Genomic DNA, 25,671 nt, shown 5'->3' with positions numbered 1-25,671 from the left:
AGAATATTTATTAATGCAGTAAATACTTCTGTACACACTATGGACCACAATTGCCTCATCCCAAAGGCATAGTTCAATAACCTCAATTAAACAATCATAGGGCAAAATTTGACATAAAGTTGCAGAGTATGAGTTTTTGTACCCAAATTTTCAAAGGTCATTCTATGAATGTACTAATGTATTGGGGTTAAAGAACCGTGCCTTGACAGATGAACATGTTGTGGATCCTAGTGACAGATTAAACAATGCACAGGGTGAATGATTTGTCACTTATCTAGTGATACAGTGATTGGTTGAGCAGTCTATATGCTCATGCAGATTTGATTTGCCGCTATATAATTATAAAGGAGACCAGACATGTGACAGAATATTATGAAAGTCTATTTATCTAATTATATGAACAAGGTCTTGATGTATATGCCGAGGTTGGAATTCTATACTATGATCAGCTTGTAATAGCCAAGATTTATTTGGTTTTTTTGTTGCTGCACGAGTCATTAAAGACCCCATTTATGCCTGCGTAAAATCACACAAAAAAAGCGCATCAGTCATGCAATACGCAAAGCGCAGTTCGCGCAAGTGCTACGCCCAGCTGTGTGTATGCTATTCTATATCAATCCACAATGTTATGAGTCCCGTCAATTACGAGCTGATCAGAGTATAGGTATCACCTTCATGTAAGCCTCTGCTCCCGAGTTGACTTGAATTCAACTCCTAGCGATCTACTGCTTTGGGCTCTAATTTGGCTCTAAATGATGAAAGTAATGAAATCAGTATTACATGAAAGGACAAATTCTATGATGTAAAAGGAGTTTAAAAAAATTGGTCTGTTTCACATTAGCTAGTTTAACGGAAGGCTTAACAAATCCTTGAAGTTATCTTAAATAAATGCCAACTAGTGCCTTCAGCTAATTGAAGATAACATGAGAAAAGGCTGTCCCAGTAGTTAAAGATCCTTTTGTTGCAACAGGAAACGGATGAATGGTAATGTAATACATAGATTCCATTTGGGTCTTACTGCATTAGAGAATGAATTTGGAGAAAACCTTCTGATAATTACAAACACTCCCTGAGCAGCAACACCTTCCCTCTAAGCTTTTAATCCGATAAGCTGATTATCTATTTGTTTTCATGAATTGGAAGACATTCTTTGATGTATTACTGAGCTCAATCATCTGAAATTACTGGGCGTGAACCACCCAGGCTGGTGGCTCAGCATAGTATTTTATTAACAGAAGGTTTTCTCCAAATTCGTTTCCTAATGGGGCCATTAATCTGCCTAAGATTGTATTCATATTAATCCATGTGATAATTATTCACACTCTTGTCATCAAAATTAGTCATAGGTGCTATTCAGAATTATGTTAATTTTAACAGAAACAAGAAATGGCAAGTTGAAGATAAGCAAGTCTACTACAATTATGAAAATATTGATTCTCTGTATAGGTGATTCGTTAACCCAAGTTATAAAAATTGATAAATCTTTGATTTTAATAATCAATGCTTCATCCACACTATGCTATACTTGTAATGCAAACACATGATAAAACGGTTCAGGTTGGACTTTGCCAACATAAGAGCAAATTCATTATTTTGTTATTCAAGCGCCATTTGTGTCATTCAGGTGCATGTATGATCACTAGTCTTTTATTTCAACTTGTACACACCTCTTGGAATCAGTTCTTAAAATGTTCTGCACTGTAATATATTATTCATGAATTGGAACACTTGTATATTTTAATATTGTGTGTGAAGTAATAAAACATATACATGTGTTTCTCTGAACATATGTTGCCTCATGATGTATTATGCTGAGATTTATTACTTGTTGAAAAATGCAGCCTTAAAGTAATAATGTGTGATTTGCATAGAGAATAGATTCCTATTAAAATGCTAGTTTTCACAGACCACAATGCCCCGTTTTAATTTCGAGTTAAACAAATGATTAAAACAAAGCAAATTTGCTATTTCATTTCAGCGCATACAATGCATGTATTAGCTTGCCGATTGTGTTATTACCATGAATATTGGCGTAGCTTCATGCAGCTGGGACGAAGAAACAAGACGTTAAGATGAATAGTGATGCACACAGTTTATACGTCAAGATGTACGATGAATAGCGATATCCACACAATTTATACGTCAATGATTCAATAATACACATGCACAATGTGTTTAGCCAGCACTTGATCAGTGAACTCCAGAGTAGACTAAAAATGAATTTACATACATACCGCTGTAACAAAGGTTGTAAGAAATAATATTGCTATCATTATACAAATATTAATCTTTCACCGAGTGATTATATTCAACCATTACACAAATTTAAGACAGTTAATATTTGTTTTATATCACTCGTGCATAAATTCTTTTACTAAAATACTATTTAAGGTAGGAAATACATTTTTTCATCAACATAACACCATGTTTTGCCGTGATATACTTCACATTTTGGGGTCCACCCCATAACTAAATCGGCGAGTCCAAGAGTTAGCGCACGGCTTGGCGCAGGCACACTACGGCAGAGCACTATGATGGTAAAGACTATCACACGGAGAGGGTGATAGTAAAAATGATAAATGGTAATCAACCAATGAACTGTCTAGAATTTATGTATGAGTGATATAAAAGTAGATAACATCTGACCCTACCATTGCTATCATCAGTAGATAGCATCTGACTCTACAATTGATATAATCAGTAGATAGCATCTGACCCTAGCATTGCTATCATCAGTAGATAACATCTGACCCTAACATTGCTATCATCAGTAGATAGTATACAAATATTAACTGTCTATGAGTGTGATGGTTTAAATATAATCACGAGGTGAAAGATGGATTGTTCCATTCCACGACCCGAACGGCGAGTGGAATGGAACAATACATCTTTCACCGAGTGATTATATTTCACCATTACACACCTAATTTAAGACAGTTAATATTTGTTTTATATCACTCATGCATAAATTCTATTACTAAAATACTACCGTAAACGTTCGCCTAATGGCGCTATGGAGTGCATGGAAATGAGAGAGCGCCATCCCTGTAAAAGCCGACTATTATCACTGATCATTAAGGGTGCGTGTAGTTAAATGAGTGAAACCTATCAACACATACAATTATGAACAAGATCGAACAAACTTGTTCATGATAATGCGGTAATCATTCACCTGATACGTTGTGGCCCAGTGAGCAGAGCATTAGACTATAGTGCGAGGATAAAGAGAACTTGTGGAGAAGATTGATGGTTCGAATCTCATGCAGTAATTTCTGACAGATTATGATGTCTGTCAATGTTTTTTTTCTGATTTGAGGAAATTTTATTCTCTATTTTATCTTTAACATTGTTTATATAATTTTATTATTTTATCTTGTATGTGTCTTTTTTCATGCTTTGTTTTTATCGTTTCATTTTAATCAAATGTTGTAATGAACCTATTTGATTGTATAAGCATTTGTTATGTGTGTGAGACGAACTGTCATGTACTGACGACAAGTCTTTCAATTCAGCGAGTGTCCTTGCCTATGCATCAGTGGTCATAAGAGGTATATCATTTTATTCGAAAGGAGTGGGGTCCCAAATATACGGGGGTCATAAAGTCTTGGAAAGAATAATAGGAGGGGGGTCATAAAATGTTTTATTTTCTGATTTTATAAAATGTTTTATGACCAAAATGTAGGGAGTCACACGACGACCACAGAAAGTGTGTTATTTTATTCAAAAAGACGAATTTCAATACAATTTTGGGGTTTGGTATCATAAAATTTTTGTTGCGAAATAGGGGTGCGCATTTTATTGACGCAGACTTTTTGTAAATTTGGGACCCCCTTCCGAAAAAATGATAGCCCTCTAAGAGGATTCAGAAGATAACCTCTGCCCCAATAATGCCTAGCTATATTTGTTTGAAACTGTTCCACAGAGGATGTATCATAATAGGCTCAGTCTTCAAATGATATAAATAAAATTTGAATGAGTGAACGAACAAAATCATACAACGACCAACTGAATAGAGGCTGTGCATATGGCGTATCATCCCGTAAATATGGCGGACTACTCAAATGCATTCAACAAAAGCATGATTGCATCTACCGCGACAGTTTGTCTCACACACATAACAAAATGCACTACGATCAAATAGGTTGATGACAACATTTGATTGAATGGACTGCACTGCGCCATGATTACGGGGAAGAAATCGGTTCAAATCCTTTGTTTGGAGCCAATCGATAAACGCAAGCCCTCTAGCTATCATTGAATACTGGCTAGGATTCCACAACACAATGAGAACATGTTATAAGGCGCTTTGGAAGGCACACAATACCCCAATGGCTTTCCATATTATGTGCACTCAACAACTATTCAGTATCGAAGCCCGGTCATCGAAGTTACGTAATGTTACTATGTCAACGGGATCACGCGCTTAAGTAATGAGCCACGATCGAAACAATCAGTACACAAAAAAGGCATATCAAAATAGCGTGATCGTAATGATCGCCATTCAAACAGTGCTTGGTTCCGATACCATCACAGAGTTACGTAACTACTTCGTGGTCTGATAGTTATATGATCAATGGTGTGATCTACTTGGGTTCGATCCTTTTAATAAAAGAAAAAATAGCTGATCATTTATAATGCATAAATGAATAAAGTAATGTAGTTACACAATTTGAAACATTGAGGCCGTTCTATTTTTCAAAGGTCATTTAACTGTTAAATGTAGTGGAATATATCACGCATTGATAGGTAGCAGGTGGAGCAAATTTTGTCAGCGGTTTTTGTTGCCGTTTGTTCGCAGTGCCTATTTATCTATAAAAAAAATAAGAAAATTAAAATTAAATTAAAAAAAAATCACAATATTCATTCGTAAAATGGGGACAAAATCCAAAAACATTTCTTGACCCTTCTTCACATAAAAGTGGGAGCAGAAGTCAAGATTCGAACAAGTACCATTCACCATTCAAAGGCGCACCCTCTACCGACTGAGCTAACGGGTCAGACAATAGAAGGGTGTAATTTTCAACTGAAGAATATTAAAAAATATGAAGAAATTACAATGTTATAAAAAGATTTACCAAAATGAGTTAGGTATAACGTATGAATCGATTTACAAATTAAGTCAAATGGCACTTTGAGAAAGAATACCTGAAGAAACCCCAAAACATCTGCTGCTCTAGCAACTAACCTAGTGACCTAAAGTATTGGGTCATGTCACGATATTTTTTCTGAGGCATTATGTCCAGGTTGCTCAATTCCACATACACGTATCCTTAATGCTGTTGAGATTTTACAAGGATGGCGCTCTCACATTTCTAAGAATCCAAAAGCGCCATTAGGCGAACGTTTACGGTATTTAAGGTAAGAAATACATTTTTTCATTAACATAACACCATGTTTTGCCGTGATATACTTCACATTTTGGGGTCCACCCCATAACTAAATCGGCGAGTCCAAGAGTCAGCGCATGACTTAGGCGCAGGCGCACTCTGACAGAGCACTATGATGGTAAAGACTATCACACGGAGTGGGTGATGGTAAAAATGATAAATGGTAATCAACCAATGAACTGTCTAGAATTTATGTATGAGTGATATAATATCTAACCCTAGCATTGCTATCATCAGTAGATAGCATCTGACCCTACCATTGCTATCATCAGTAGATAGCATCTGACCCTACCATTGCTATCATCAGTAGATAGCATCTGACTCTACAAATGATATAATCAGTAGATAGCATCTGACCCTACCATTGCTATCATCAGTAGATAGCATCTGACTCTACAATTGATATAATCAGTAGATAGCATCTGACCCTACCATTGCTATCATCAGTAGATAGCATCTGCCTACCATTGCTATCATCAGTAGATAGCATCAGTAGATAGCATCTGACTCTACAATTGATATAATCAGTAGATAGCATCTGACTCTACAATTGATATAATCAGTAGATAGCATCTGACCCTACCATTGCTATCATCAGTAGATAGCATCTGCCTACCATTGCTATCATCAGTAGATAGCATCAGTAGATAGCATCTGACTCTACAATTGATATAATCAGTAGATAGCATCTGACCCTACCATTGCTATCATCAGTAGATAGCATCTGACTCTACAATTGATATAATCAGTAGATAGCATCTGACCCTACCATTGCTATCATCAGTAGATAGCATCTGACCCTAACATTGCTATCATCAGTAGATAGCATCTGACTCTACCATTGCTATCATCAGTAGATAGCATCGGACTCTACCATTGCTATCATCAGTAGATAGCATCAGTAGATAGCATCTGACTCTACAATTGATATAATCAGTAGATAGCATCTGACCCTACCATTGCTATCATCAGTAGATAGCATCTGACTCTACAATTGATATAATCAGTAGATAGCATCTGACCCTAGCATTGCTATCATCAGTAGATAGCATCTGACCCTACCATTGCTATCATCAGTAGATAGCATCTGACCCTACCATTGCTATCATAGGGATCATATGGGGGGGGGTCATTAATTTTGGAAAGAAAAATAGGGGGTCCCAGGGGAGGCACTCCCATATATTGACATAGTCATGTGCCCATGAAAAGACCCCTTATTTTTGGCAAATCCTACACCCAATGACCCCGGTTTTTTCCAGTAGGCCTAGGCCTATATAGCCTACACTGAATGACCTCCTTGAACAATTGGTCCTCAAAATTGAAATTTCGGCTTGCTTCGCGTGCATTTTGAGCAAAATAAATGAGTTTTGTCTATTTTGTACTGTAAAATTAGGTAAAAAGGTATTTTTAATTGTGTGTGATGTGACATTTTGGGCGTCCCATATTGCAAAATCACCCCATTTTTGACATTGCCAACACCGTATAGGCCTATGACCCCCTTTTGATGAAAATTTCTACACCGATAGACCCCTAGTTTCGTACGCTGGAATTCCACTTAATTTTCCCCTGATTCGGTGCATTTCCGTGACTTTTGAAAAAACTACATGCCCCCTGCCCACCCCCGCCCCCTTTGAGCATGTCACTGGTGGGGGGTCATAAAATTTTTGTTGCTGAAATAGGGGGTCGCAATTGATGCTGACTTTTAGAAGATTTGGGACCCTCTTCCAGAAAATGATAGCCCCCTTTGACTATTTTGACAATTGTTGACAACGGGTTGACAACTTGGGCAATTTCCCCTGTGCTGTGGGGCCTCTCATCTCTCTGTTTCCCCCCCAGGGGGGCCACTCATATAAAATGTTGTAAGCATGCGTGTGAACATAAACGCGGAATATGGGTGTTTTTTCCTACTGCAACACGGGCCCGCACGTGCCCGTGTTAAGGGTCTCAAAATCATTGATTATAGCAAATAAGGGTGTCATTTTTGACACCCTGTGTCCGTGCTGAGTTTAATCACATTCCTACCCCTACAATTGTCATAATAAAATATACTGCCCTAATAATGCAGGCGATAATTATGTTGAATAATGTTAACTGAGTAGGCCTAAGCCTACCAAATCCAGTTAGGAAGTAGGCCTATCCAATAAGAGTATAGGTCTAATAATAAAGGAAATAAGAAACCTTGAAAGTTGATGTCTTTTACTTTTTTCTTCAAAATTGATCATGCATCCTTGCTATAAGGGTTGGATTTAATCCACTTGTAACTTTGTCCTTGTTAAGGGTATGGTTAACAAACCATTATCCTTGTTAAGGGTCATTTTGAAGACACAATGGTTGTCCTTGTTAAGGGTGTTTTTCTGAAGTGCATTCACACGCATGCTTACAACTTTTATATATGAGTGGCCCCCCTGGGGTTTCCCCCTGCTCTGATCAGTTCCCCGTAGTCAGAGTCGTTGTTTTCCTGATATGCTTGCTATTTGTATAATGTGACCATTTGACGACATTAGCACCCAGTGTATGAGGTTATCGTACAGGCCTTGGTTCCGCTATCCACTTCCTTGTTTACATAATAATGTAATTGGCAATTAATGGAATGTGTCAAAGTCGCACCTTTAATTTTGACCCATTATTTGATAATTAAAGTCTAGATATTCTTCAGGCAAGATTTGAACATTTTGGTGAATTGACAAGAGTCGAAGACATCAGGATTTGCAAGCTGATATTTGGCGAATTCTGCAGTCAGCGCTGTGCACGCACCACGGTGCTGTCAAGAGCTGTAACTTAAGCTTATCTGGTTTTGCAAAGTGTTTAGTCCTTTGAGAGCTTCGAGGAGGAAGAATTAGCCATGAGTGGGCTAGTGAACATTGGTCCCAATGAATTTGTGTTTGTCCTGGATGTGGTAAGTCAATATATAATTGGAAAGAAATATTAAATAAAACATAAACATGGGTCATGACTAGATGAGGTCAGTGATGCGTGACACCATGACCTGAGTGAGATTAAAATACCTACAATCTGCATGTAAATGACCATCACCATTTATGGAAATTCAGAACTATAACAAAGCTGATCACTCGCAATCATGATTGCATGCATATCACTAATAAAGTTGGTAAAATGACACTTCAATGAAGTGTTTTGGTCTTTTAAAAATGTATGCAATTCACTTGTGAAATTTCAATGCTGAGCCCGAGTTGCTCGAGAAGTCTAGCCACGAATTTGCTCACAGATGAGCTTTACATTTGAGCCTAGAGACTGTTGCATTCAAAATCTAATTACTAATTTGCAAAATACAATGATATGCCAAATCAATTCATTGCCTATTTTTTTGCAGCGTCATGAATTAGAAAGTGTGGATGCCCAACACCTTTCTACATTCTACAGGATTTTATGGGTATAGACAACCTATGTACAGTTGTATCACACCCATCTTGTCCTCTCGAACCTAGAGGGTTGAGTGCAGATATCAGAACCGGGGATGATCCCCCTTCTATTTTCGAATAGATCTGATACTTAAAACGTGCACAGGGATGAATCCTCCTGAACATGGGACCAACGGCTTTATGTGACTTCTGAATCACAGAATTCGCACATACACTACCTATATCTGCACGTGCTAAGCAGTGTATGGGGGCGAGAAGAAATTCTTCAATTAAATTCTGAAATTAAATACTGAACTTAATTGAAGGATTCCCGACTAGGAACTTTTTGGGAGGGAAGAGAATTTTCACCTAAGGCAAGCCCAAGGCTCGAACCCTCGTCTATCGTATCTCCCGGCTGGCAGCGCAACGCCTTAACCGCTCAGCCATCTCGCCCACTTCCTTGAGCACCCAGTTTACTCAAGAACTCTCTAGCTTTGAATTTCCACACGATAGTTATGCATAAGATGCTAGAGTATATTGCTTCATTTTGCGGTCGGTCAGCCATGACATTTTTTGCAACGGATAGTATTTTATTATGTCAATGTTGAAATTTGGATGAAAGTTATTTTGATGAGTCAACTGCAAATTACTGCATTATCATTGAATAAAGATTGCCTATTTTGGATAGTCCCCGGGGGTCACTCCCATTGTGGACTGTACACCATCCGCGATAATGAAAACGCGTAAAAAGGGTAGTTTTTCGTGGGTAAGCACGATACGCGCGTCGGGACGCGCGTAACACGTTTAGGGTGTCAAAAACATGAAAGGGTTAAATCCTTGTTTAGGGTGCTTTTCAAAAGTTGATTATCGCGGATGGTGTACAGGTCACAATGGGAGTGACCCCCCGGGATAGTCCAAAATTTTGTTGAAGTGCAATTTTAGCAACATTCTTGATGCAATCGGTCACCCATCGTGATCAGCTGTGTTTACTTCTGAACTTCCATTGCTTTACACGGTGTAATGCTTCAGTGAATCTGCCTAGATTTCGAATGCAACAGTATGTAGGGCCTACATGAACAGCACGGTTTGTAGGGCCTACATGAACAGCATGACTCAATAGATATGCTACATCCATTTGAATTGATCGAATTGACTAAAAGGATGCCTCTTAAAATATAATGATTGAATTACTATTAAAACATATAAATATTCATATTGTCTATTTTTTTGTCCCATACACAGAGCTCTAACGTGACCCGTTTAGAGGTTGGTCCAAAGAGGTTGACTTTGATGAACAATGAGCATGTGACGGCTGGCCCCTTACCATGCATTATTGTACCACCAGGCCATTACTGTGTCATCAAGAACCCAATGAAGTGAGTATGCATGTTCAAGCAATTCCTTCTTTCTTCACATAATATTCAAAACCTCATCTGAATTGTGTATTGATGGATAATCACTGGCATACATGTAAACCATTCCTGCTCATTTGCCTTTAAGTTTGTTCGGCTTTTATTAGGCGGAAATTATTCGGCTTTTGTTACTGCGCGCGTCAAGAAAGTCCCAACTTATGCTCGCCTAAATTCACATAAGGGTGCGCCGGTCATTGATCAATACACTGTGTTATCAGGGTTTTTTTCTGCCTTATATAAACCAAACAAACTTTAGGAAACATTGACCAGTGCATGTATTGTGCCATATATATTGATAAGTTACAGAGATCCTGACCAGCAAATGCTTACACAAGAACATAATATATTATATATCCACTTCATAGCTTCAGCAATTTGAAACAATATAAAATCAAAGATTAAATAAAACACAACGTTATTAAAAGTTGATCACTTACATGTACCGTATTCATTCCAATAAGCGCCCAGGGCGCTTAACAAAGTCATTTTGGGTGGGCGCTTATTTTTTACCTGGTTTTTAGTCATCAATCACCGTCTGAAAGTATTTAGTTACTCTCATAGACATACCAACCTAGACCTATAACTGCCCATCCCTTAACACAGCGGGAGGTGAAGCCCCGTATCCAAGGTGATATTGACGGATTGACGGGGTTACTAGGCGAGGAGAAATATCGCTACATTCTGACGCGCTTGCTTATGCGTGTTTACTGCGCCGTTACAGCCTGCGTTAAATGCAACATGTTCCGTAGACGCGATTGTGTCAGCTTGTTTGCGTCCGCGTTGCGTCCTTGTCAAAATTGTTGCTATGCAGTGTTGACTTCACTACGCGAACCAAAGTCATAGGTCTAGGTTCTTGTTTGTCTGGGGTTACTCTCAGTTAGTGCGCCCTCATATGTATCTTAATTTAATATTATATTGACAAAATTGTTTTGAGGGCGCACTATAAAGATGGCCGCTGCCGCGCCGGCAAAAAATATGAATTTGAGACAGAATTAGCTCAAACTTGGCCTTTTAAAGGCATTTGCAGGTGGTTATTGTGAAGTATTTTTAATATCTATACATCTGCACACTATGAAATAGCGTCATAATTTAATTTTGGTGAACATTTTGGATACTTTTGATGCTCAATTTCCCTCATGCATGCATGTAAAATCATTCGACAGGTAAGCTTACTGGAAGTATTTTGACAACATTGGATGGGCGGTTAATAATTTCATATTGTGTTTGTTGCAAAGTCGCTGGGTGGGCGCTTATTGGGGCATGGGCGCTTATTGGAACGAATACGGTACATGTATAAAATGAGCTTTTGACGAACAAAATCATTTTAGAACCTGGTATTTTGCATTATTGCTGAACATCATTGTTGTTGTTGTTAATGTTGTTATTTTCCTACAGGAAGTACACACCAGGGGAGCCATGTGAAGTGAACCACGGATACCAGCAAGTCAGATTTAATCAGGTACATGTAATTAATGTGTCAATACCTAAAAACAAAAATTCCTAAAAACTAAGCTAAAAGCAAGATTTTAGGTTATAAACACCAAATGCTGTATACCATGGTTTGGGGCTGGAATATGGAACACAGGGAACTGGCAGTCACAAACACCAGAGGTTTGTATTAACGCACCAAAGTGTCTAATTTTGAAAGTCATTCATTGTGCATTTTGAAAGTCATTCATTGCTCTCGATATGAGAAGCAACTAAAATTAATTAGAACATGTTGTTTCTGCTCATTTCTAAAACATAATATTTCCTGATAACTTTCCTTGCCTGCTCTTCCATTAACATTGGATAAAAAGACAAGTTGATCATAGAACTTAGAAATAGCTTGCATAGAAAGTGAAAGTGAAAGTCGGAGGTCCTTTTCAATTGAGTGATAAACATTTAGTATCGGGAGGACAAAATTATTACTGAAATAAATACATTTTTATAAGGGAGGACAAAAGAAACTAACACAAAAATATTAATGAAAAACAAAACAAAATGCAATTTTTGCATCCTCACACATCATTTCTTGCATTTATTGCATCTCATTATAATTTAAATTATTCATGTTTTTTTTTACAATTAACATCAGGTGTACTTGTGGCTAATAATCTTCAAGCATTGAATTGCTTCCTATTATTGAAGGAAAAAAAACTGATTTATGAACTTGTTTGCCAATTACAGGAACCATTTCCATTGTACCCAGGAGAAATACTTCAGGGAGCCGAGAATTTCTACTCACTGGCAAGTTTAATAACTGGAGGATATGGAGGTATGTGATGGAGTAACAGCTAGGGATGTTGATTGTTTTAAGAAACTTAAAAGTTTCAGTGAAGACCTGCAGCACATTATTAAGCTAAAATGCAGACAGAGTAATGTAGGTATTCTACTGCCAAGAACAGAATACAAAAAGCTATACATAGAAAATCATTAATTGTCAAGATCAATAATAGTAAATTACAGACTTAGTTATACAAGCCTGACTGCTTTTTAAGATTAATTTCAAAAATATACAATGTTACAGAGTTTTGGACTTTGATTTTGATTGTGACTTTCATGCCAACACTAATATTCTACTCTGGCTTCTATTCATACGCCATTTGAATCAATTCAAAATCACTTTTCTCTGACTGATATCAATTAAAAAACTAGAGTTGGGTATTTTAGATGCATTGCTGGCCTAAAGAATAAGCTCCTTATTTGAGTCATACAATTTCTATAGACAGTATGATACATTGTGAGTTGTCGATGCCAGTGGAGTAAATATACACTAATATAATGTAGTTTGTCAAATATGAAGTAATATTGTTTGTTACTGTTCTTCATTTGTCTAAAATGAACAATTATTGTGTTGTATACTTGATCTCACAGGTGTGCGTAGTGATCTCAGGAAGAAGACACCTAAAGGTAAATGTATTGATTTTTTTGTGCGTGTTTCTGATTTGTTATGTTGTTTTATTTTATTTCTACAAAATTACTGTCAAATCCATGCAGTAGCAAGGATTTTATTACAGTCAGGGTTCGAATTCAGTCAATTTTTTGCATAGCTGTCTATGCAAAACACATGTTTGTATAGGAGTTTCCAAATTTTGCATCACAGTTATTTTGCTATGCAAAAAAAAAAGTGTAGCATTTGGCGATGCAATATTGTATTTGCGTAGCGAATCTAGTCATCAAATCTCGGCTATCACTGCCGCCAGAAGTATTCGTGCATCACACACATTTCCCAAACTCACCTTGTTGCTAATAAAATATCAAATATATTCAAGAAAATACAGGTTTTATGTGTTCATCATTTATTTATCTGGATTTTATGCTTAAAAGCCATCAGAATTCACAATTGTTTTCAAGAAGTCAAAATTTACGTGTAGGCCTAATATCGCCATTGACATTGATATTTTGAAACCGATGCTCAGTAAACATATAAACAATTTTTATGCGCAGTTGGCATATACAGCTTCAGGGGATATTGAAACTACTTGAAAACATCTCCTAGCAACGGTCAGAGGTCAGGTTTTTTGCTGATAGCCGTTGATTTGACAGACGTAATTTTGCATTTGCAAGAGCTTGACAGATTCGGGAATCACCAAAATTACCTGGGGCTTTGAGGGATATCCCCACGTGCTTTGTGTCAAAATGAATTTAAGACAGTTAGTATTTGTTATATATCATTCATACATAAATTCAAATAAATACCAGATTTAAAATCAAAATATGTTGTGGCTTAATGATTCATTTGATTCAAATTTGCCTGTAGCTTAATTGGCGTGCCCATGTGGTAACATACTGGCATATTTTTGCTTGTAATGTGTGTCTTCCGTGCATGTACACGACACACATACTGTGTCGCCTGATTAAGGTTCAGAGACATGTTACGTATCACACGGTATTGGGTTGGTAACAACTATGAAAGATCATGGTAAAAAAGGTGAACTGTCTAGAATTTAAAAAAATTAAATATTGTTTTGATTGATAGATTATGCAAGTGCCATAAGACCTCTGCCAGTAGTGAAACCAAACCAAGCCATACGTTTGAAAGCAATTCTAGATTTTGAAGATGGTGATGTGAAACGCCAGACTGGTGACCTGTGGCAGATAGAGGGACCATGTACATACATGCCAATAGCAGAAGTTGTAAGTCATTAGACAGCACTATAATAGCAGGGCTGTCAACTCTCACACATTGGCCGTGAGTCTCACGCATTGGGTCACTTTCTCACGGTCTCACGCCAAGGTAGTATAATCTCACGCCTAGGTAGTAAATCTCACGCAAAAAGCTGGAAAATGAGTAAAATCTCACGCATCGTCATGAATAATTTGTTGCTCCTACCCCCCCCCTCTTTTCACATTCTCGAGCGCTCAAATAATCATGGTACAAAATGAACATTGGAGTCGGCAAATCCCGGTACGCTTCTGTCTCACGCCAAGCAATTCCAAAAAGTTGACAGCCCTAGCACTAGGTGAACAAAATGTGAACACAGTACATAAATATGTGATGATTTGTGATGTAGTTGTTACCAATCAGCACTCTTGAATGGCACCAAATTGGCATCACACATTCTCACACTATGTCAATGTTCGTTCACCTTTAGTTTGTTCAGCTTATAAATGGTGAACAAAATGAGACTCAGAACATTGTTTATTGATATAGAATGGTGTGCATTATTTTATGTAAGGTGCATATGTACATTTATGATTCTTTCTAGTCTTGTCATTCATGGATGTGCCTCAGGATTTCCTCAAATACTTTATTTCCTCTATATTAAACACACTGAGGTCAGGCATTGCATTTTCCAAAAGGGTGTATTTATTAGAGGCAATCTTTTGTAAGGCAATCTGCTATGCCAGCTTAACCATCAGGGCTAAATGTGACTTGCTGACAGGTAAAAATGGTGGCCGATGTAAACACTATTTGTACGTGGTGATTTATCGATAGTATCATCACAAAATGCATTTGTAAGTGAAAAATTTGGCAATGGACTAAGTTGAAGTTGACAATACGTTTTATCCTTGCAATTATGCAATTATGCGATTGTGACATGCAGCAAACATGATAAATGCCAGTTATAAGCTTATTACTCACATGATATTGCTGACATGATATGCTTATTACTGACATGATATTGAAGCGTGCACCAAGTAGACGGAACGTTTCCTGCATCGTTTTATTAACTTTTAAATGATTTTCGTTTAGTGGATGTATCCTGTTTTTAAAAGCGTCGTGCCAGGAGATATTTAAATCGCAGTGCATCATCCTTTTAACATTGCAGTTTTTGGTGTTAATTTCGTGAACTTTGTGAACTAGTGAAATAAATTGTGTTGCAGTGTTTTGAACTTTTTTGGTGTGCATCATAAGCGGGAGTAGGAGCATCACAACGCTCAATCTTTTTCATCGCAACCTTTTTCAACAATGGTAATCCCCATCAATCAGGAAAACCAGCTAGCAAGGGAGTGTAATGTGTGTGGCAGACAGGGAAGTCATAACCGTAGATGGATTACATGTGGTGAGTGCAGCCAAGATTACCATGCCAGCTGCTGTGGTGTATCAACAGGTGATTTCAACCAAATCAGAAATGGAAAACAGTGGTCTTGTCCAGAGTGTACATCTCCCTGTACCATGTGTGTTGACAACGTAAAATTTGGAGAGGAGGGCCTGGAGTGTGATGCATGCGGGGCATGGACACACTGTGCCTGTGCTGGAATGGATAATGATACTTATGATACCCTCACAAATAAATCTTTCAACTGGTTGTGTCCGCACTGTGAGATAACTTGCTTCACCAACTCGTATTTTTCTTCAACTGAAGGAGAGACTACTGACAATGATGACGACACTGAAGACAATGACAAGGACAACAAGAGTGGGGACAACGACAGAGACAAAACTGACAGGACCAAAAATAAAAGGAAGCCCGCAAGCAAGAAGAACTTGGAGAGAGATGTTGTTTACTACTCTGAACATAAATTTCCAGAGCATCATGAACAAGCGTGCGGAATGGGAGGCTATGATTCATGAACTAAAACCGACTTCATCCATGGGACAGAGACATGGCTAGACTCTTCAATAGAAAATGCTGAATTTCTGCCAGATGGATACGCTTTGCACAGGAGAGATAGATCTAGTGGGACGGATAGACATGGTGGTGTCTTTTTTGCATACAGGAAGGACCTACCAGTCAACCGTAGACAAGAACTGGAAACAAACAGTGAGATGCTTTGGTGTCAACTTGATATCCAGGGGAGAAGACCTATACTGTTTGGAACATTGTATAAGCCCAAGCATGATGATATAGAAACGGTCGAAGACCTAGCGGTGATGTTAGAAAACATCAACAACCACTCCAAACTCAAGGACGTAGTCATACAGGGTGACTTAAATCAACCAAACATAGACTGGGTAAACAAGACGGTGATTGTAAACCATCCGGCATCCAAAACAACTGCAGAGAGGCTGCTTCAGACTGTACAAGAGCATGGCTTAGAACAGGTGGTTGACAAACCAACCAGACTCAACAGCATACTTGATTTGGTTCTCACCAACAACTCTTCCTTCATCAAGAATGTGGAAGTCATACCAGGCTTAAGTGATCATGAGGCTGTGCTATCGGTGCTAAATGGATTTGCTCAAGTAAAGAAGAAACCTCCCCACAAGATCTACCTGAAGCACAAGGCTGATGTGGAGAAGATAAAGCAAGACATGAAGATCTTTGGTGACTCCTTCAGAAATGAAGCCAACCTCACTGTCCAAGAAAAATGGGACATGTTTGATAGAAAGATCAAACAAGTGATGGAGGAGAACGTTCCAACCAAAATGTCATCCAACAGAAGAAATCTTCCTTGGTTTACTAGAACTCACAGAAGAATGAGCAGGAAGAAGGGAGCTGATCAGGAAGGATGTGCACAAATTCAGCTACTTCCACAGAACGACGACCGACTGGAATGACCTCGACGAGACGACAGTGACAGCGACGAGCGGGGAAATGTTCAAAAATAAACTTCATTAATTAGCTCTTTTCGCGACGCGACGCCATTAAATGCGCATAGACCTTTGACCGCGAAGTTGGTGAAGTACAGCATGTCTGGCAATGCCGACTCGACCAGAACCAGAACCAGATATGGTATGAATATATCTGCATTTTGGTCACTTTGTTATGGAATTATTTATGGGGCCGTTATTAGAGGGTGTGTTTATTAGAGCACATGCGGTATCCTTTACATATGAATGGTCTATAAGCTTTTGACAAAAGCCATTTGGTCTATTGTCACAGATAAAGCATTGCGGAGTCAAAAGATGTTGCAAAAATCAAGTCCAAATCCCTTATTTTTGCAGTATCTGATCAAGATTTGCAAATTCTTTCTGATCCAGCTATCTGATATACATAAGCTGTTGTACATTTACAATAAATAAATTGATAATACATGTAGTTATATACCAATGCTTAGATTTTTATTTGAAAGGGTAAACAATATAAAGCCTGCTATATATGCTATCCCTCACACTTACAGGAAATAGTTGGTATGGTAGACCCTGTGATAATCCAGAAGAATGAAGCAGTAAGATTACAAGCATTGCAGGAGTTTACAGACAAGGATGGAGTGTAAGTAGAGCAGTACACTAGAAACTCTGTTAAAGGTGATCTTGCCATGTTTTTGAAAGAATATCTTGCAATAGAAATTCTGGATATTTCTTTATACCCTGATTTCATTCTATTATATATACCATTTTCAGATAATAGTATCCTGTATAACAAGATTATACATCAAATTTGAATTACTTTGTTCTTTACCTGCATTGTATGGCATCCTGTGCAAAGTTTTCATTCTATGACTGGGTTATATTAATACTCTGCATGCTAGCCATGCTAGCTTCAACATAAGAAGTCCCAAGTTTTGAGATATTTTCAATATCAAGAGCTATCTCAAGAACCACTGAACCAATACTAGGCTTGTTTGTACTCATTTTAATGCATTTTTCATGCCATATGGTCATGAAAATTCACATTTCTGAAATTTTTTACTTAAAAAAAAAAATTGAAACTTGTCGTCTGCAGTCGACACCCGTGTGAAAAGAGTTAACTTACATTAAAAGGACAGCAAGGATTTCACTCGATTCCCATTATATTCAGATTACAGTATCCTGTAAGTAATTTTATACATCAAATTTGATTCAATTACTCTGTTCTTCACCTATATTTATGGCACCATGTATTAAATTTTCATTCTATGATTGATTTTATATTAATTTGCATGCAGTAAAAGGGTGGCAGAAGAAGAATGGCTTGTAAGAGAAGCAGGGGCTTATTTGCCTGGTGTTTATGAACAGGTAAGAAGCCCAGTCCATATTAGGTTTGTTAAGATCTGCATGACTCTGGTTTATATACTCCCATTTCCTGAAACTAGTATACCTATTTCACTACCTCTTTTTTGCACAAGCTTTGAAGGTCTGCGTGTGCTGCATTAGCTTAGCGTTATTTCTTGCGCCACTTTGATCGCGCATGTAAAAAGTATGTACACACACCAAGTAACGCTAAGCTAATGTAGAACATGCTGAACTTCAAAGCAAGTGCTGCTGACTGGAGGTAGTGAAATAGAGTACCGTAAAACCCCGTCTACAAGCATATATAGTGTTTTTTATAAAAGCTTAATTAATTCGAAGCAAGCATTAATATACCAATACAATAGATCGGTCTTAAAATAATACTTGTTTGTATATTCTTGGATCCGTAATTTATTTGCTCAAACTCCATAATGGCGACTGGATTAATGTAGCTTTCATCAGAAGCACATTATATGCTTGTAGACGGGGTTTTACGGTATGTGTAAATGTATGTTGACTGACTTGACTCTATATTGAAGTAGCATGATACTAGATTGGTTATATGGATTTTTGCTATACCAAGATGTAACATTCGCAAGGAGTAATTTTAAATTTGCTGAATCCATTTCTCTCCCTGGTGCAGTGTATTAAATTGCAAATTTCAAACAAAATTATTTGATATCAGAATGACATTCTTCGTATTCAGAATGCAATTCGTTTTGTCTGATGTGCTCTAATGTCCCAAAATAAATACTGTCCAAACGTTCATACCCCAGCCCTTAAACTGGAGCAGACTGAGTCCACATTTCTTTTCCTGTCTGTAAATTTGACCATACAAATGAAATTTTGTTTTTAACAGGTGTTGACCATAGAATCAGCCTATATTTTAACACAATGGGAAGGTCTACATCTGGAAGCGAAATATGCATGTGTAGATGCACAGGGAAAGAAGAGGACTGCTGGAGAACAATGGCTAGTCACAGGAGATGATGTAGAAGCTTATATTCAAGAGATAGGAGAGGTACTGTCTTAAATTTGATTTACCAATTACACAATACAGTTGTTGCAAAGTAGGTGTATATGATCAGACAATAAGATATCAATTATGTATTATGTAGTACTTAGTGACAGTACTTAGTGATGATACCAACATGATGATGATGGCTATATGTTGATATCTTTATAATGAAACTTGAAAGCATGCCTTTGACCAAAGTGTTATAGAACAAAAATCACAAGCATTAACTTTTCTTCTAGATGTTTATATCACATAACGTATACAACAATTAAATTAAAAATGCAGTATATACATGTATTTACATATTGATTGACTGCTCCTCATGTGTAATTGGTTGGATGAAAAGAGTAGTGAGAAAGGGTATTGTAGAGACATCGCTATTCTACACCAACTGAGTGAGAAATTTGGTACGTTGGTACATATTGACATTAGTCAACATGTTAAAGGTGAACCTCATTGAAAATAAAGTTATATATCAATGGAAAGCTTATGATATCAGGATATTAAAAATAATTTTTTCCGAATTTTTTGATAGCCAATAAAGCTGAAAAATTAAAAAATGAATGAATTTTTGGTCTTTTTAAGGCGCCAAAAAGCACCCAAATCAATCGCTCTTTGACCTTGAGAATGCTCGTGACGTAAGCTCAGGGTTCGCAGTCACGTGATCCTACTCGGAAACATGTAAACATGGTAAACAAGACTTACTTCCTGTACTTTGCAAGCTGCCCGGCAAGTCTGATTTTCACAATAAAGCTTGAAATGAGAATAATCTTCAAGTTGCTGATTCCTTCTATATATATTAGAAATAATAGAATTATTGTCAACACGAAAATGTTCCGTAAATTTTTGAAAAAATCAGTCATAACTGGCTGGGTATAACTGGGTAATTGAGTTTGAATTTCGCGCTGGGATCAATTCCATGCGCAAATGTTTGCTGCTACCAGTATACCGTTCATGTCATGGACTGAATAAACATGATCGAATAACAAATTAAATAACTTGTTTGTGACATTCCTATTCTTGATTCATTTAAAATATCTGATTTTTAAAAATATCGCCTTGTAGTAATCAAAAAATTAATTTAAAAAACCGCCGATTTCATCAAATCCAGCCCATAAAGGTTTTCATATTATAGCGCATTGGTAATACATTCTCCGGTACATTCTTTCCACACAATCACGATTGAAAGAAACAGATACTTTATTATAAAATAAATACAATTTAGGCTTAGTAGACCGTTATTTGATGGAATTCTGAAATCTGAATAAAATTAAAATATTGTCACTTGTGTCACGATTCTTTTAATGATACTACCATCAGTGTACTGAAAAAGTGTAACATTCATGGATTACCGAACACGATGCGTAAATTGCTGTTTTTATGCTGAAGAAATTACAGGCAGCCGCGCCGATCAAGGTGGGCAAACACAGCGACTCGCTTGTCTCTCCGGTAGCACAAGTTCAAGTTGCGCCGTGTTTCAGCAGATTTGATCAATCGTTCCCTTATATTTGGAACATCTACAGGAATAAATTTTGCTGATGAAGTAGCAATAAGTTGGAAATATTAGAATGTGAATATCAAATCAGTCATTTTGTCTGCAAGTATACAGTACGTACAGTCGCGGATACGGAACACTCGGCGACTGAGTGAGTTCACCCCGCCCCGTATGTATCTACGAGTTCGCCTATCATACATGACCAGTTGTAAAGTTAAGAAATAATTAAAAAATCCCGTACATGTACTTTATTCTATTCCTTCATTTTCTCATTGTGATAAGTTCATCTCAACTTGGTGTGACGATCTGAACTGGTAGCACTAGCAGTTATTTTTTGCAATCTGTTTTCATTCCGGTTCTTCGGCTGAATCTTCGCTCTTCGTGCTTACTGTAATATTCCCTATGCATATCGTGGATGGCTTGGCCTATCCCAAATCACCCCGGCCAGCACTTTTCCCATTTTTAATCCACACACTTTATTCAGGAACTTCATTCTTGATTTGATCATGATGTTTCCTTCATGTTATTCTTATTTTATTGAAGATATTTTTCATGTAAAGTAAGTTGGCAATGACTGAGTTCGTACATTGGCCCGATGATGCATGCCACAGTAATGCATGGACATTGTGTTTACAATCAAACCCGAAGTAACTGTGTGTCCCGTGTTGACGCCATCATCGAAAGCGCCCAATTTGAACGATTTCGTTTTTGTAATTTAGGGGGTGCCAATATCCAATCTTTGCATGGAGATTATGTCTATCCTGGTGCGTTAGGCAAATAAAAAATATTCTTTTCTGCTTCCTGGCATCATAAGCTTTCCATTGATATATAACTTTATTTTCAATGAGGTTCACCTTTAAAAGCACCATGCCCATACAGGCTGTTGTTAACTTAGGTTTATAGGAATAATTATGTTATACCCTGCACAGCATACCCCATGTGTGCAATTTATATCTTAGTTATAAGGAGGCATCACACCTTATGGTTCTCAGTGCAGAGAGTATTCCGTAATTGTACTAGATTATGGTTATGTGATGTTAAACTGCTCTGCAAGCTTTGTGATACTGTTTAGACAAAATATTATGATAGTATTAAAGCACAAACTGCCTGTGCTGTTTTGACTTACAGACAGTTTTGCGTTCAGTGAAGAAAACTGTTCTACCAAAAGGTTGTTATTGTGTTGTGAAAGATCCTGTAGACAAGAAAGGGAAATGTCAGCTTGGTAAGGAAGAACTGAGAGTGGGAATCTCAAGCTTCTTTTTACATCCAGGTAGGTAACAAACAGGTTGTCATAAAGTAGGTTTATTATTATTATGTTTTATTTAACTTGGGTCAATCATTCAATGTCAGGCACTGTTAACAGTCTCCCATGATGCCCAGGGTAGAGTGTACAGACAGCCAGGTGTTACCCTGATCAGAACTGGCTGCAAGATCTTTTGTCATACACTGCATCTTCCCACAATTCAAATAGAGAAAGTGGATCATAAATCATAGACATTTGCCTTCACCAGGAATTGAACCAAGTCAAAGACTTTAAACGCCAGACCATGCTGCAAGTCAGTAGCGTAGCCAGGGGGCGGGGCAGGGGGCAGAGTGCCCCCCTGACAAAAACTGAAAGAAAAGTGCCCCTCTGACAAAAAAAAAAAGAAAATCAAAGGACAAAAGAAAAGAAAAGGGACAAGGAGCCCTTTTCTACCGAAATTCAGCCCGATCATTGGCCAAAATAGTGTAAAATGCAAAATTTTTGCACGCTACACGCGCACATCGTCCATATATTGTATGATGCAACTGTAATTTGTTCGTCTGTGCCCCCGAAATTTTATTTTGCCCCCCCCCTGACCAAAAAAGCTGGCTACGCCCCTGCTGCAAGTTATGCTGGTTTCATACTACCCTGCCGCTTGCCGCTGAGCGGCGTGGCGCACGCGTATTGCAGACAAACGGACACAATCAAGGCTTGTCATTGGTTGGACATCCCTGCCGCTTGCCGTGAGCAAGCGGCAGGAAAGTATGCTGGAGGCTTTATGGTTAACATCTTCCAATATTTTACAGAAAATTTATTGCAGTAACCTAAATGATATCATAACATAAGAAGGAAAAACACAATTTTTATTTCCCATTAATATTAATTTATATTTATTTTCTTTGTGTAGGAGAGAGCATACCTGCTGGTATCCAACAGCAGTATGTGTTGGCAGAAGATGAAGCTGTGGTGGTCGAGGCTCTTGATAAGTTCACAGACGATTCAATTCCAGGAACATGTGAGTAATCAGTATACAGGTATTATGCTCATCAAGTGAATTCTAACATTGTCACAGAATTTGAGAAGGAGGTTTCAGTGCATTGTTTGTGTTTTGCTTGTTTCCACCCCAACACTGCTGGATTTGCAATATTTTGGCACCGATGCATGACAATCCAAGTTACAGATATCCTGTGGTGTACAGGAGTCCGAGATATCCCAGTAAAACTATGTTTGAAGTTAACCATATCTGGAGATTTAATAGTGTGCTTTGGTGTGCACACATTCCCTTTTCCACTCTTTAAGGGGGTACTACACCCCTGACCAATTTTGTGCCTATTTTTGCATTTTTCTTAAAAATTATAGCGCATTGGTGACAAGTAAGATATGTATATTATAGGGGCAAGGACTACAACTACTGCACTAAAAATTCAGCAACTCAAGGCAAGTATTTATTGATTTATTGATCAAATATTGGTTTTCCCTCATTTTTGACTGTAACTCCACAACTGTTGTCTGTGCTGAAATAAAGTTTCCAGTACAGTAGTTGTAGTCCTTGCCCCTATAATATACATATCTTACCTGTCACCAATGCGCTATAATTTTTGAGAAAAATGCAAAAATAGGGACAAAATTGGGCAGGGGTGTAGTACCCCCTTAACACGAAATCTGTTAACACAAAATTCCTGATAACACAAAATGTTTTTGAAGTCACAAGCATATTATTATATACATTATAAAGACCGAATAACATAAAATCCTGTTAACAAAAACTAAAATCCGAGGCCCTGACAATTCGGTGTTATTTTTAGAGCAATGTAATGTCTTACAGAAAGGTTTGTTCAAGTTTGTTTGGTTTGACATTTTTCATTCAGACAAACCAGACCGGGAGCCAGGTGACAGATGGATGATTCAAGGGCCTGTCAGCTACATTCCTCCTATACAGGTGCAAGTTATTGATCAAGGCAATGGTGTGTTTGTTAGGTAAGTCGGAGTAACTACAGAATACCCCGCTCAGGGTGCCTAACCCTAACCCTAACCCTAACCCTAACCCTAACCCTAACCCTAATCCTAATCCTAACCCTCCTAACCCTAATCCTAAGCCTAACCCTAACCCTAATGCTGTGTTGGGAGGTGAGGTGGGTATTCTGTAGTTATGCCGGTAAGTCAATGTGGACTCAACCTGATAGTACTAAATTATGAGAGACGACACGCGACACTCCTACTGCAATACTGTGGACTGTGTCACATGACTACCAGCCTGTCTTTCATATACAACAGGTGATCTTGAATAAGTAATAAGCTGGACCTCAAATACAGCTCAGATACGCTGAAAAAAGGTGAATTAAGTAGACACTGATGCAATAAAACTGTCTTTTCCCATAATTTCTGGAAGCTCTATAAAGTATGTATCTCTTTCATAGGTTGTTTAACCCTAATCGTACCAAACATCAAAAAACCTCAATTCAGAAAGCGTAAGCACAAGCAGGTATCCCACATGATGTTATTGCATCATCATGCGCACAGTCATATGGCGATGGAAAGCTTGGCCGGGCAAGCTACTCCCCCGTGGCAAGGGAGGCCAGTGCATGGGCGTGGCACCCGAAGGGTCTGGGGTTCAAAACCGCACCCGAGAAAAAAAGTTTTCTCCTGTTCTTTCTTTCTTTCCTCCTTTCCTTCCCCCTCGCCAAAAACCAACTGGGGCGTATAGGGTTAATAACCTTTTAGAAACAAAATGTGTGGTAGATTTAGATTTGCTTTTATATTTTTATAACTGATATTTATAACCAATAATTCCAACTCTGGATTTGTAGTTGTGCATGGTGATTGACAGCTGCATGGCTCGGCTAAGTCTAAAAAAGCCAGCTCGAGCGATGGTGATATCAGCAAAATCATTTGGAAGAGAGTGTCCAATCATTACAGGGTGTGGCTGTGGCTGAGGTTACTCCAAATCGGTATGGAGTGTTGTGGGCCTGACTCTGATCAGTGTGAGATGTGCTGTTCAAGATTTCATTTGTCTTTCAACCAAAACTGGACTTTTCACCTCAAGTTTGGAAGTGTTAAAGGAGGATTTCGTGATCTCACCTCAAGTTTGGAAGTGTTAAAGGAGGATTTCGTGATCCTAGCATCCTCTTTTTATGACATTTTCAGTAGATATCCACGAAAAAAGCTTATTTCCAAAATTTCAGTTGATTCCGATTTTATGCTTATGCGAGTTATGCATGATTATGTGTATTACACTGCTCCATAGACAATGTGTTGTAATTTCGTTCTGGTGCACCAGAACGAAATTCAAATTTGGCGATATTTTTGCTAAACGAATTAATCTGCAAGAAATATTTGGTACATAAACATTATTTAGCCAGAGGTATCCAGTGGTGTAAAAATCACAACTTTTTTTTGGGAAAAGTGGGGGGATGAGGATGTGGATCACGAAATGCCCCTTTAAGTTAATAGCGCAG

General features: G+C 37.9%; 1 protein-coding gene across 1 annotated transcript in view; it reads left to right on the top strand.

Moving 5' to 3' along the window:
* Window positions 1–7,913: 7,913 nt before the first annotated feature.
* Window positions 7,914–25,671, top strand: part of LOC140148362 (major vault protein-like) — a 40,767-nt gene continuing 23,009 nt past the window's right edge. Inside the window, exons 1-12 of the mRNA XM_072170287.1 lie at window positions 7,914–8,283; window positions 9,989–10,122; window positions 11,554–11,617; window positions 12,328–12,415; window positions 13,015–13,050; window positions 14,120–14,277; window positions 17,650–17,741; window positions 18,397–18,466; window positions 19,320–19,481; window positions 22,102–22,243; window positions 23,124–23,231; window positions 24,085–24,193. Of these exons, the coding sequence (XP_072026388.1) occupies window positions 8,230–8,283; window positions 9,989–10,122; window positions 11,554–11,617; window positions 12,328–12,415; window positions 13,015–13,050; window positions 14,120–14,277; window positions 17,650–17,741; window positions 18,397–18,466; window positions 19,320–19,481; window positions 22,102–22,243; window positions 23,124–23,231; window positions 24,085–24,193 (1,217 nt within the window). The 5' untranslated portion in view covers window positions 7,914–8,229. The remainder of the gene's footprint in view (window positions 8,284–9,988; window positions 10,123–11,553; window positions 11,618–12,327; window positions 12,416–13,014; window positions 13,051–14,119; window positions 14,278–17,649; window positions 17,742–18,396; window positions 18,467–19,319; window positions 19,482–22,101; window positions 22,244–23,123; window positions 23,232–24,084; window positions 24,194–25,671) is intronic.

Source organism: Amphiura filiformis, chromosome 3, assembly GCF_039555335.1.
Source record: "Amphiura filiformis chromosome 3, Afil_fr2py, whole genome shotgun sequence".
Lineage (NCBI taxonomy): Eukaryota > Metazoa > Echinodermata > Ophiuroidea > Amphilepidida > Amphiuridae > Amphiura > Amphiura filiformis.
The sequence above is the reverse complement of the archived record's forward strand: the minus strand, read 5'-3'. Positions and strand labels throughout refer to the sequence as shown.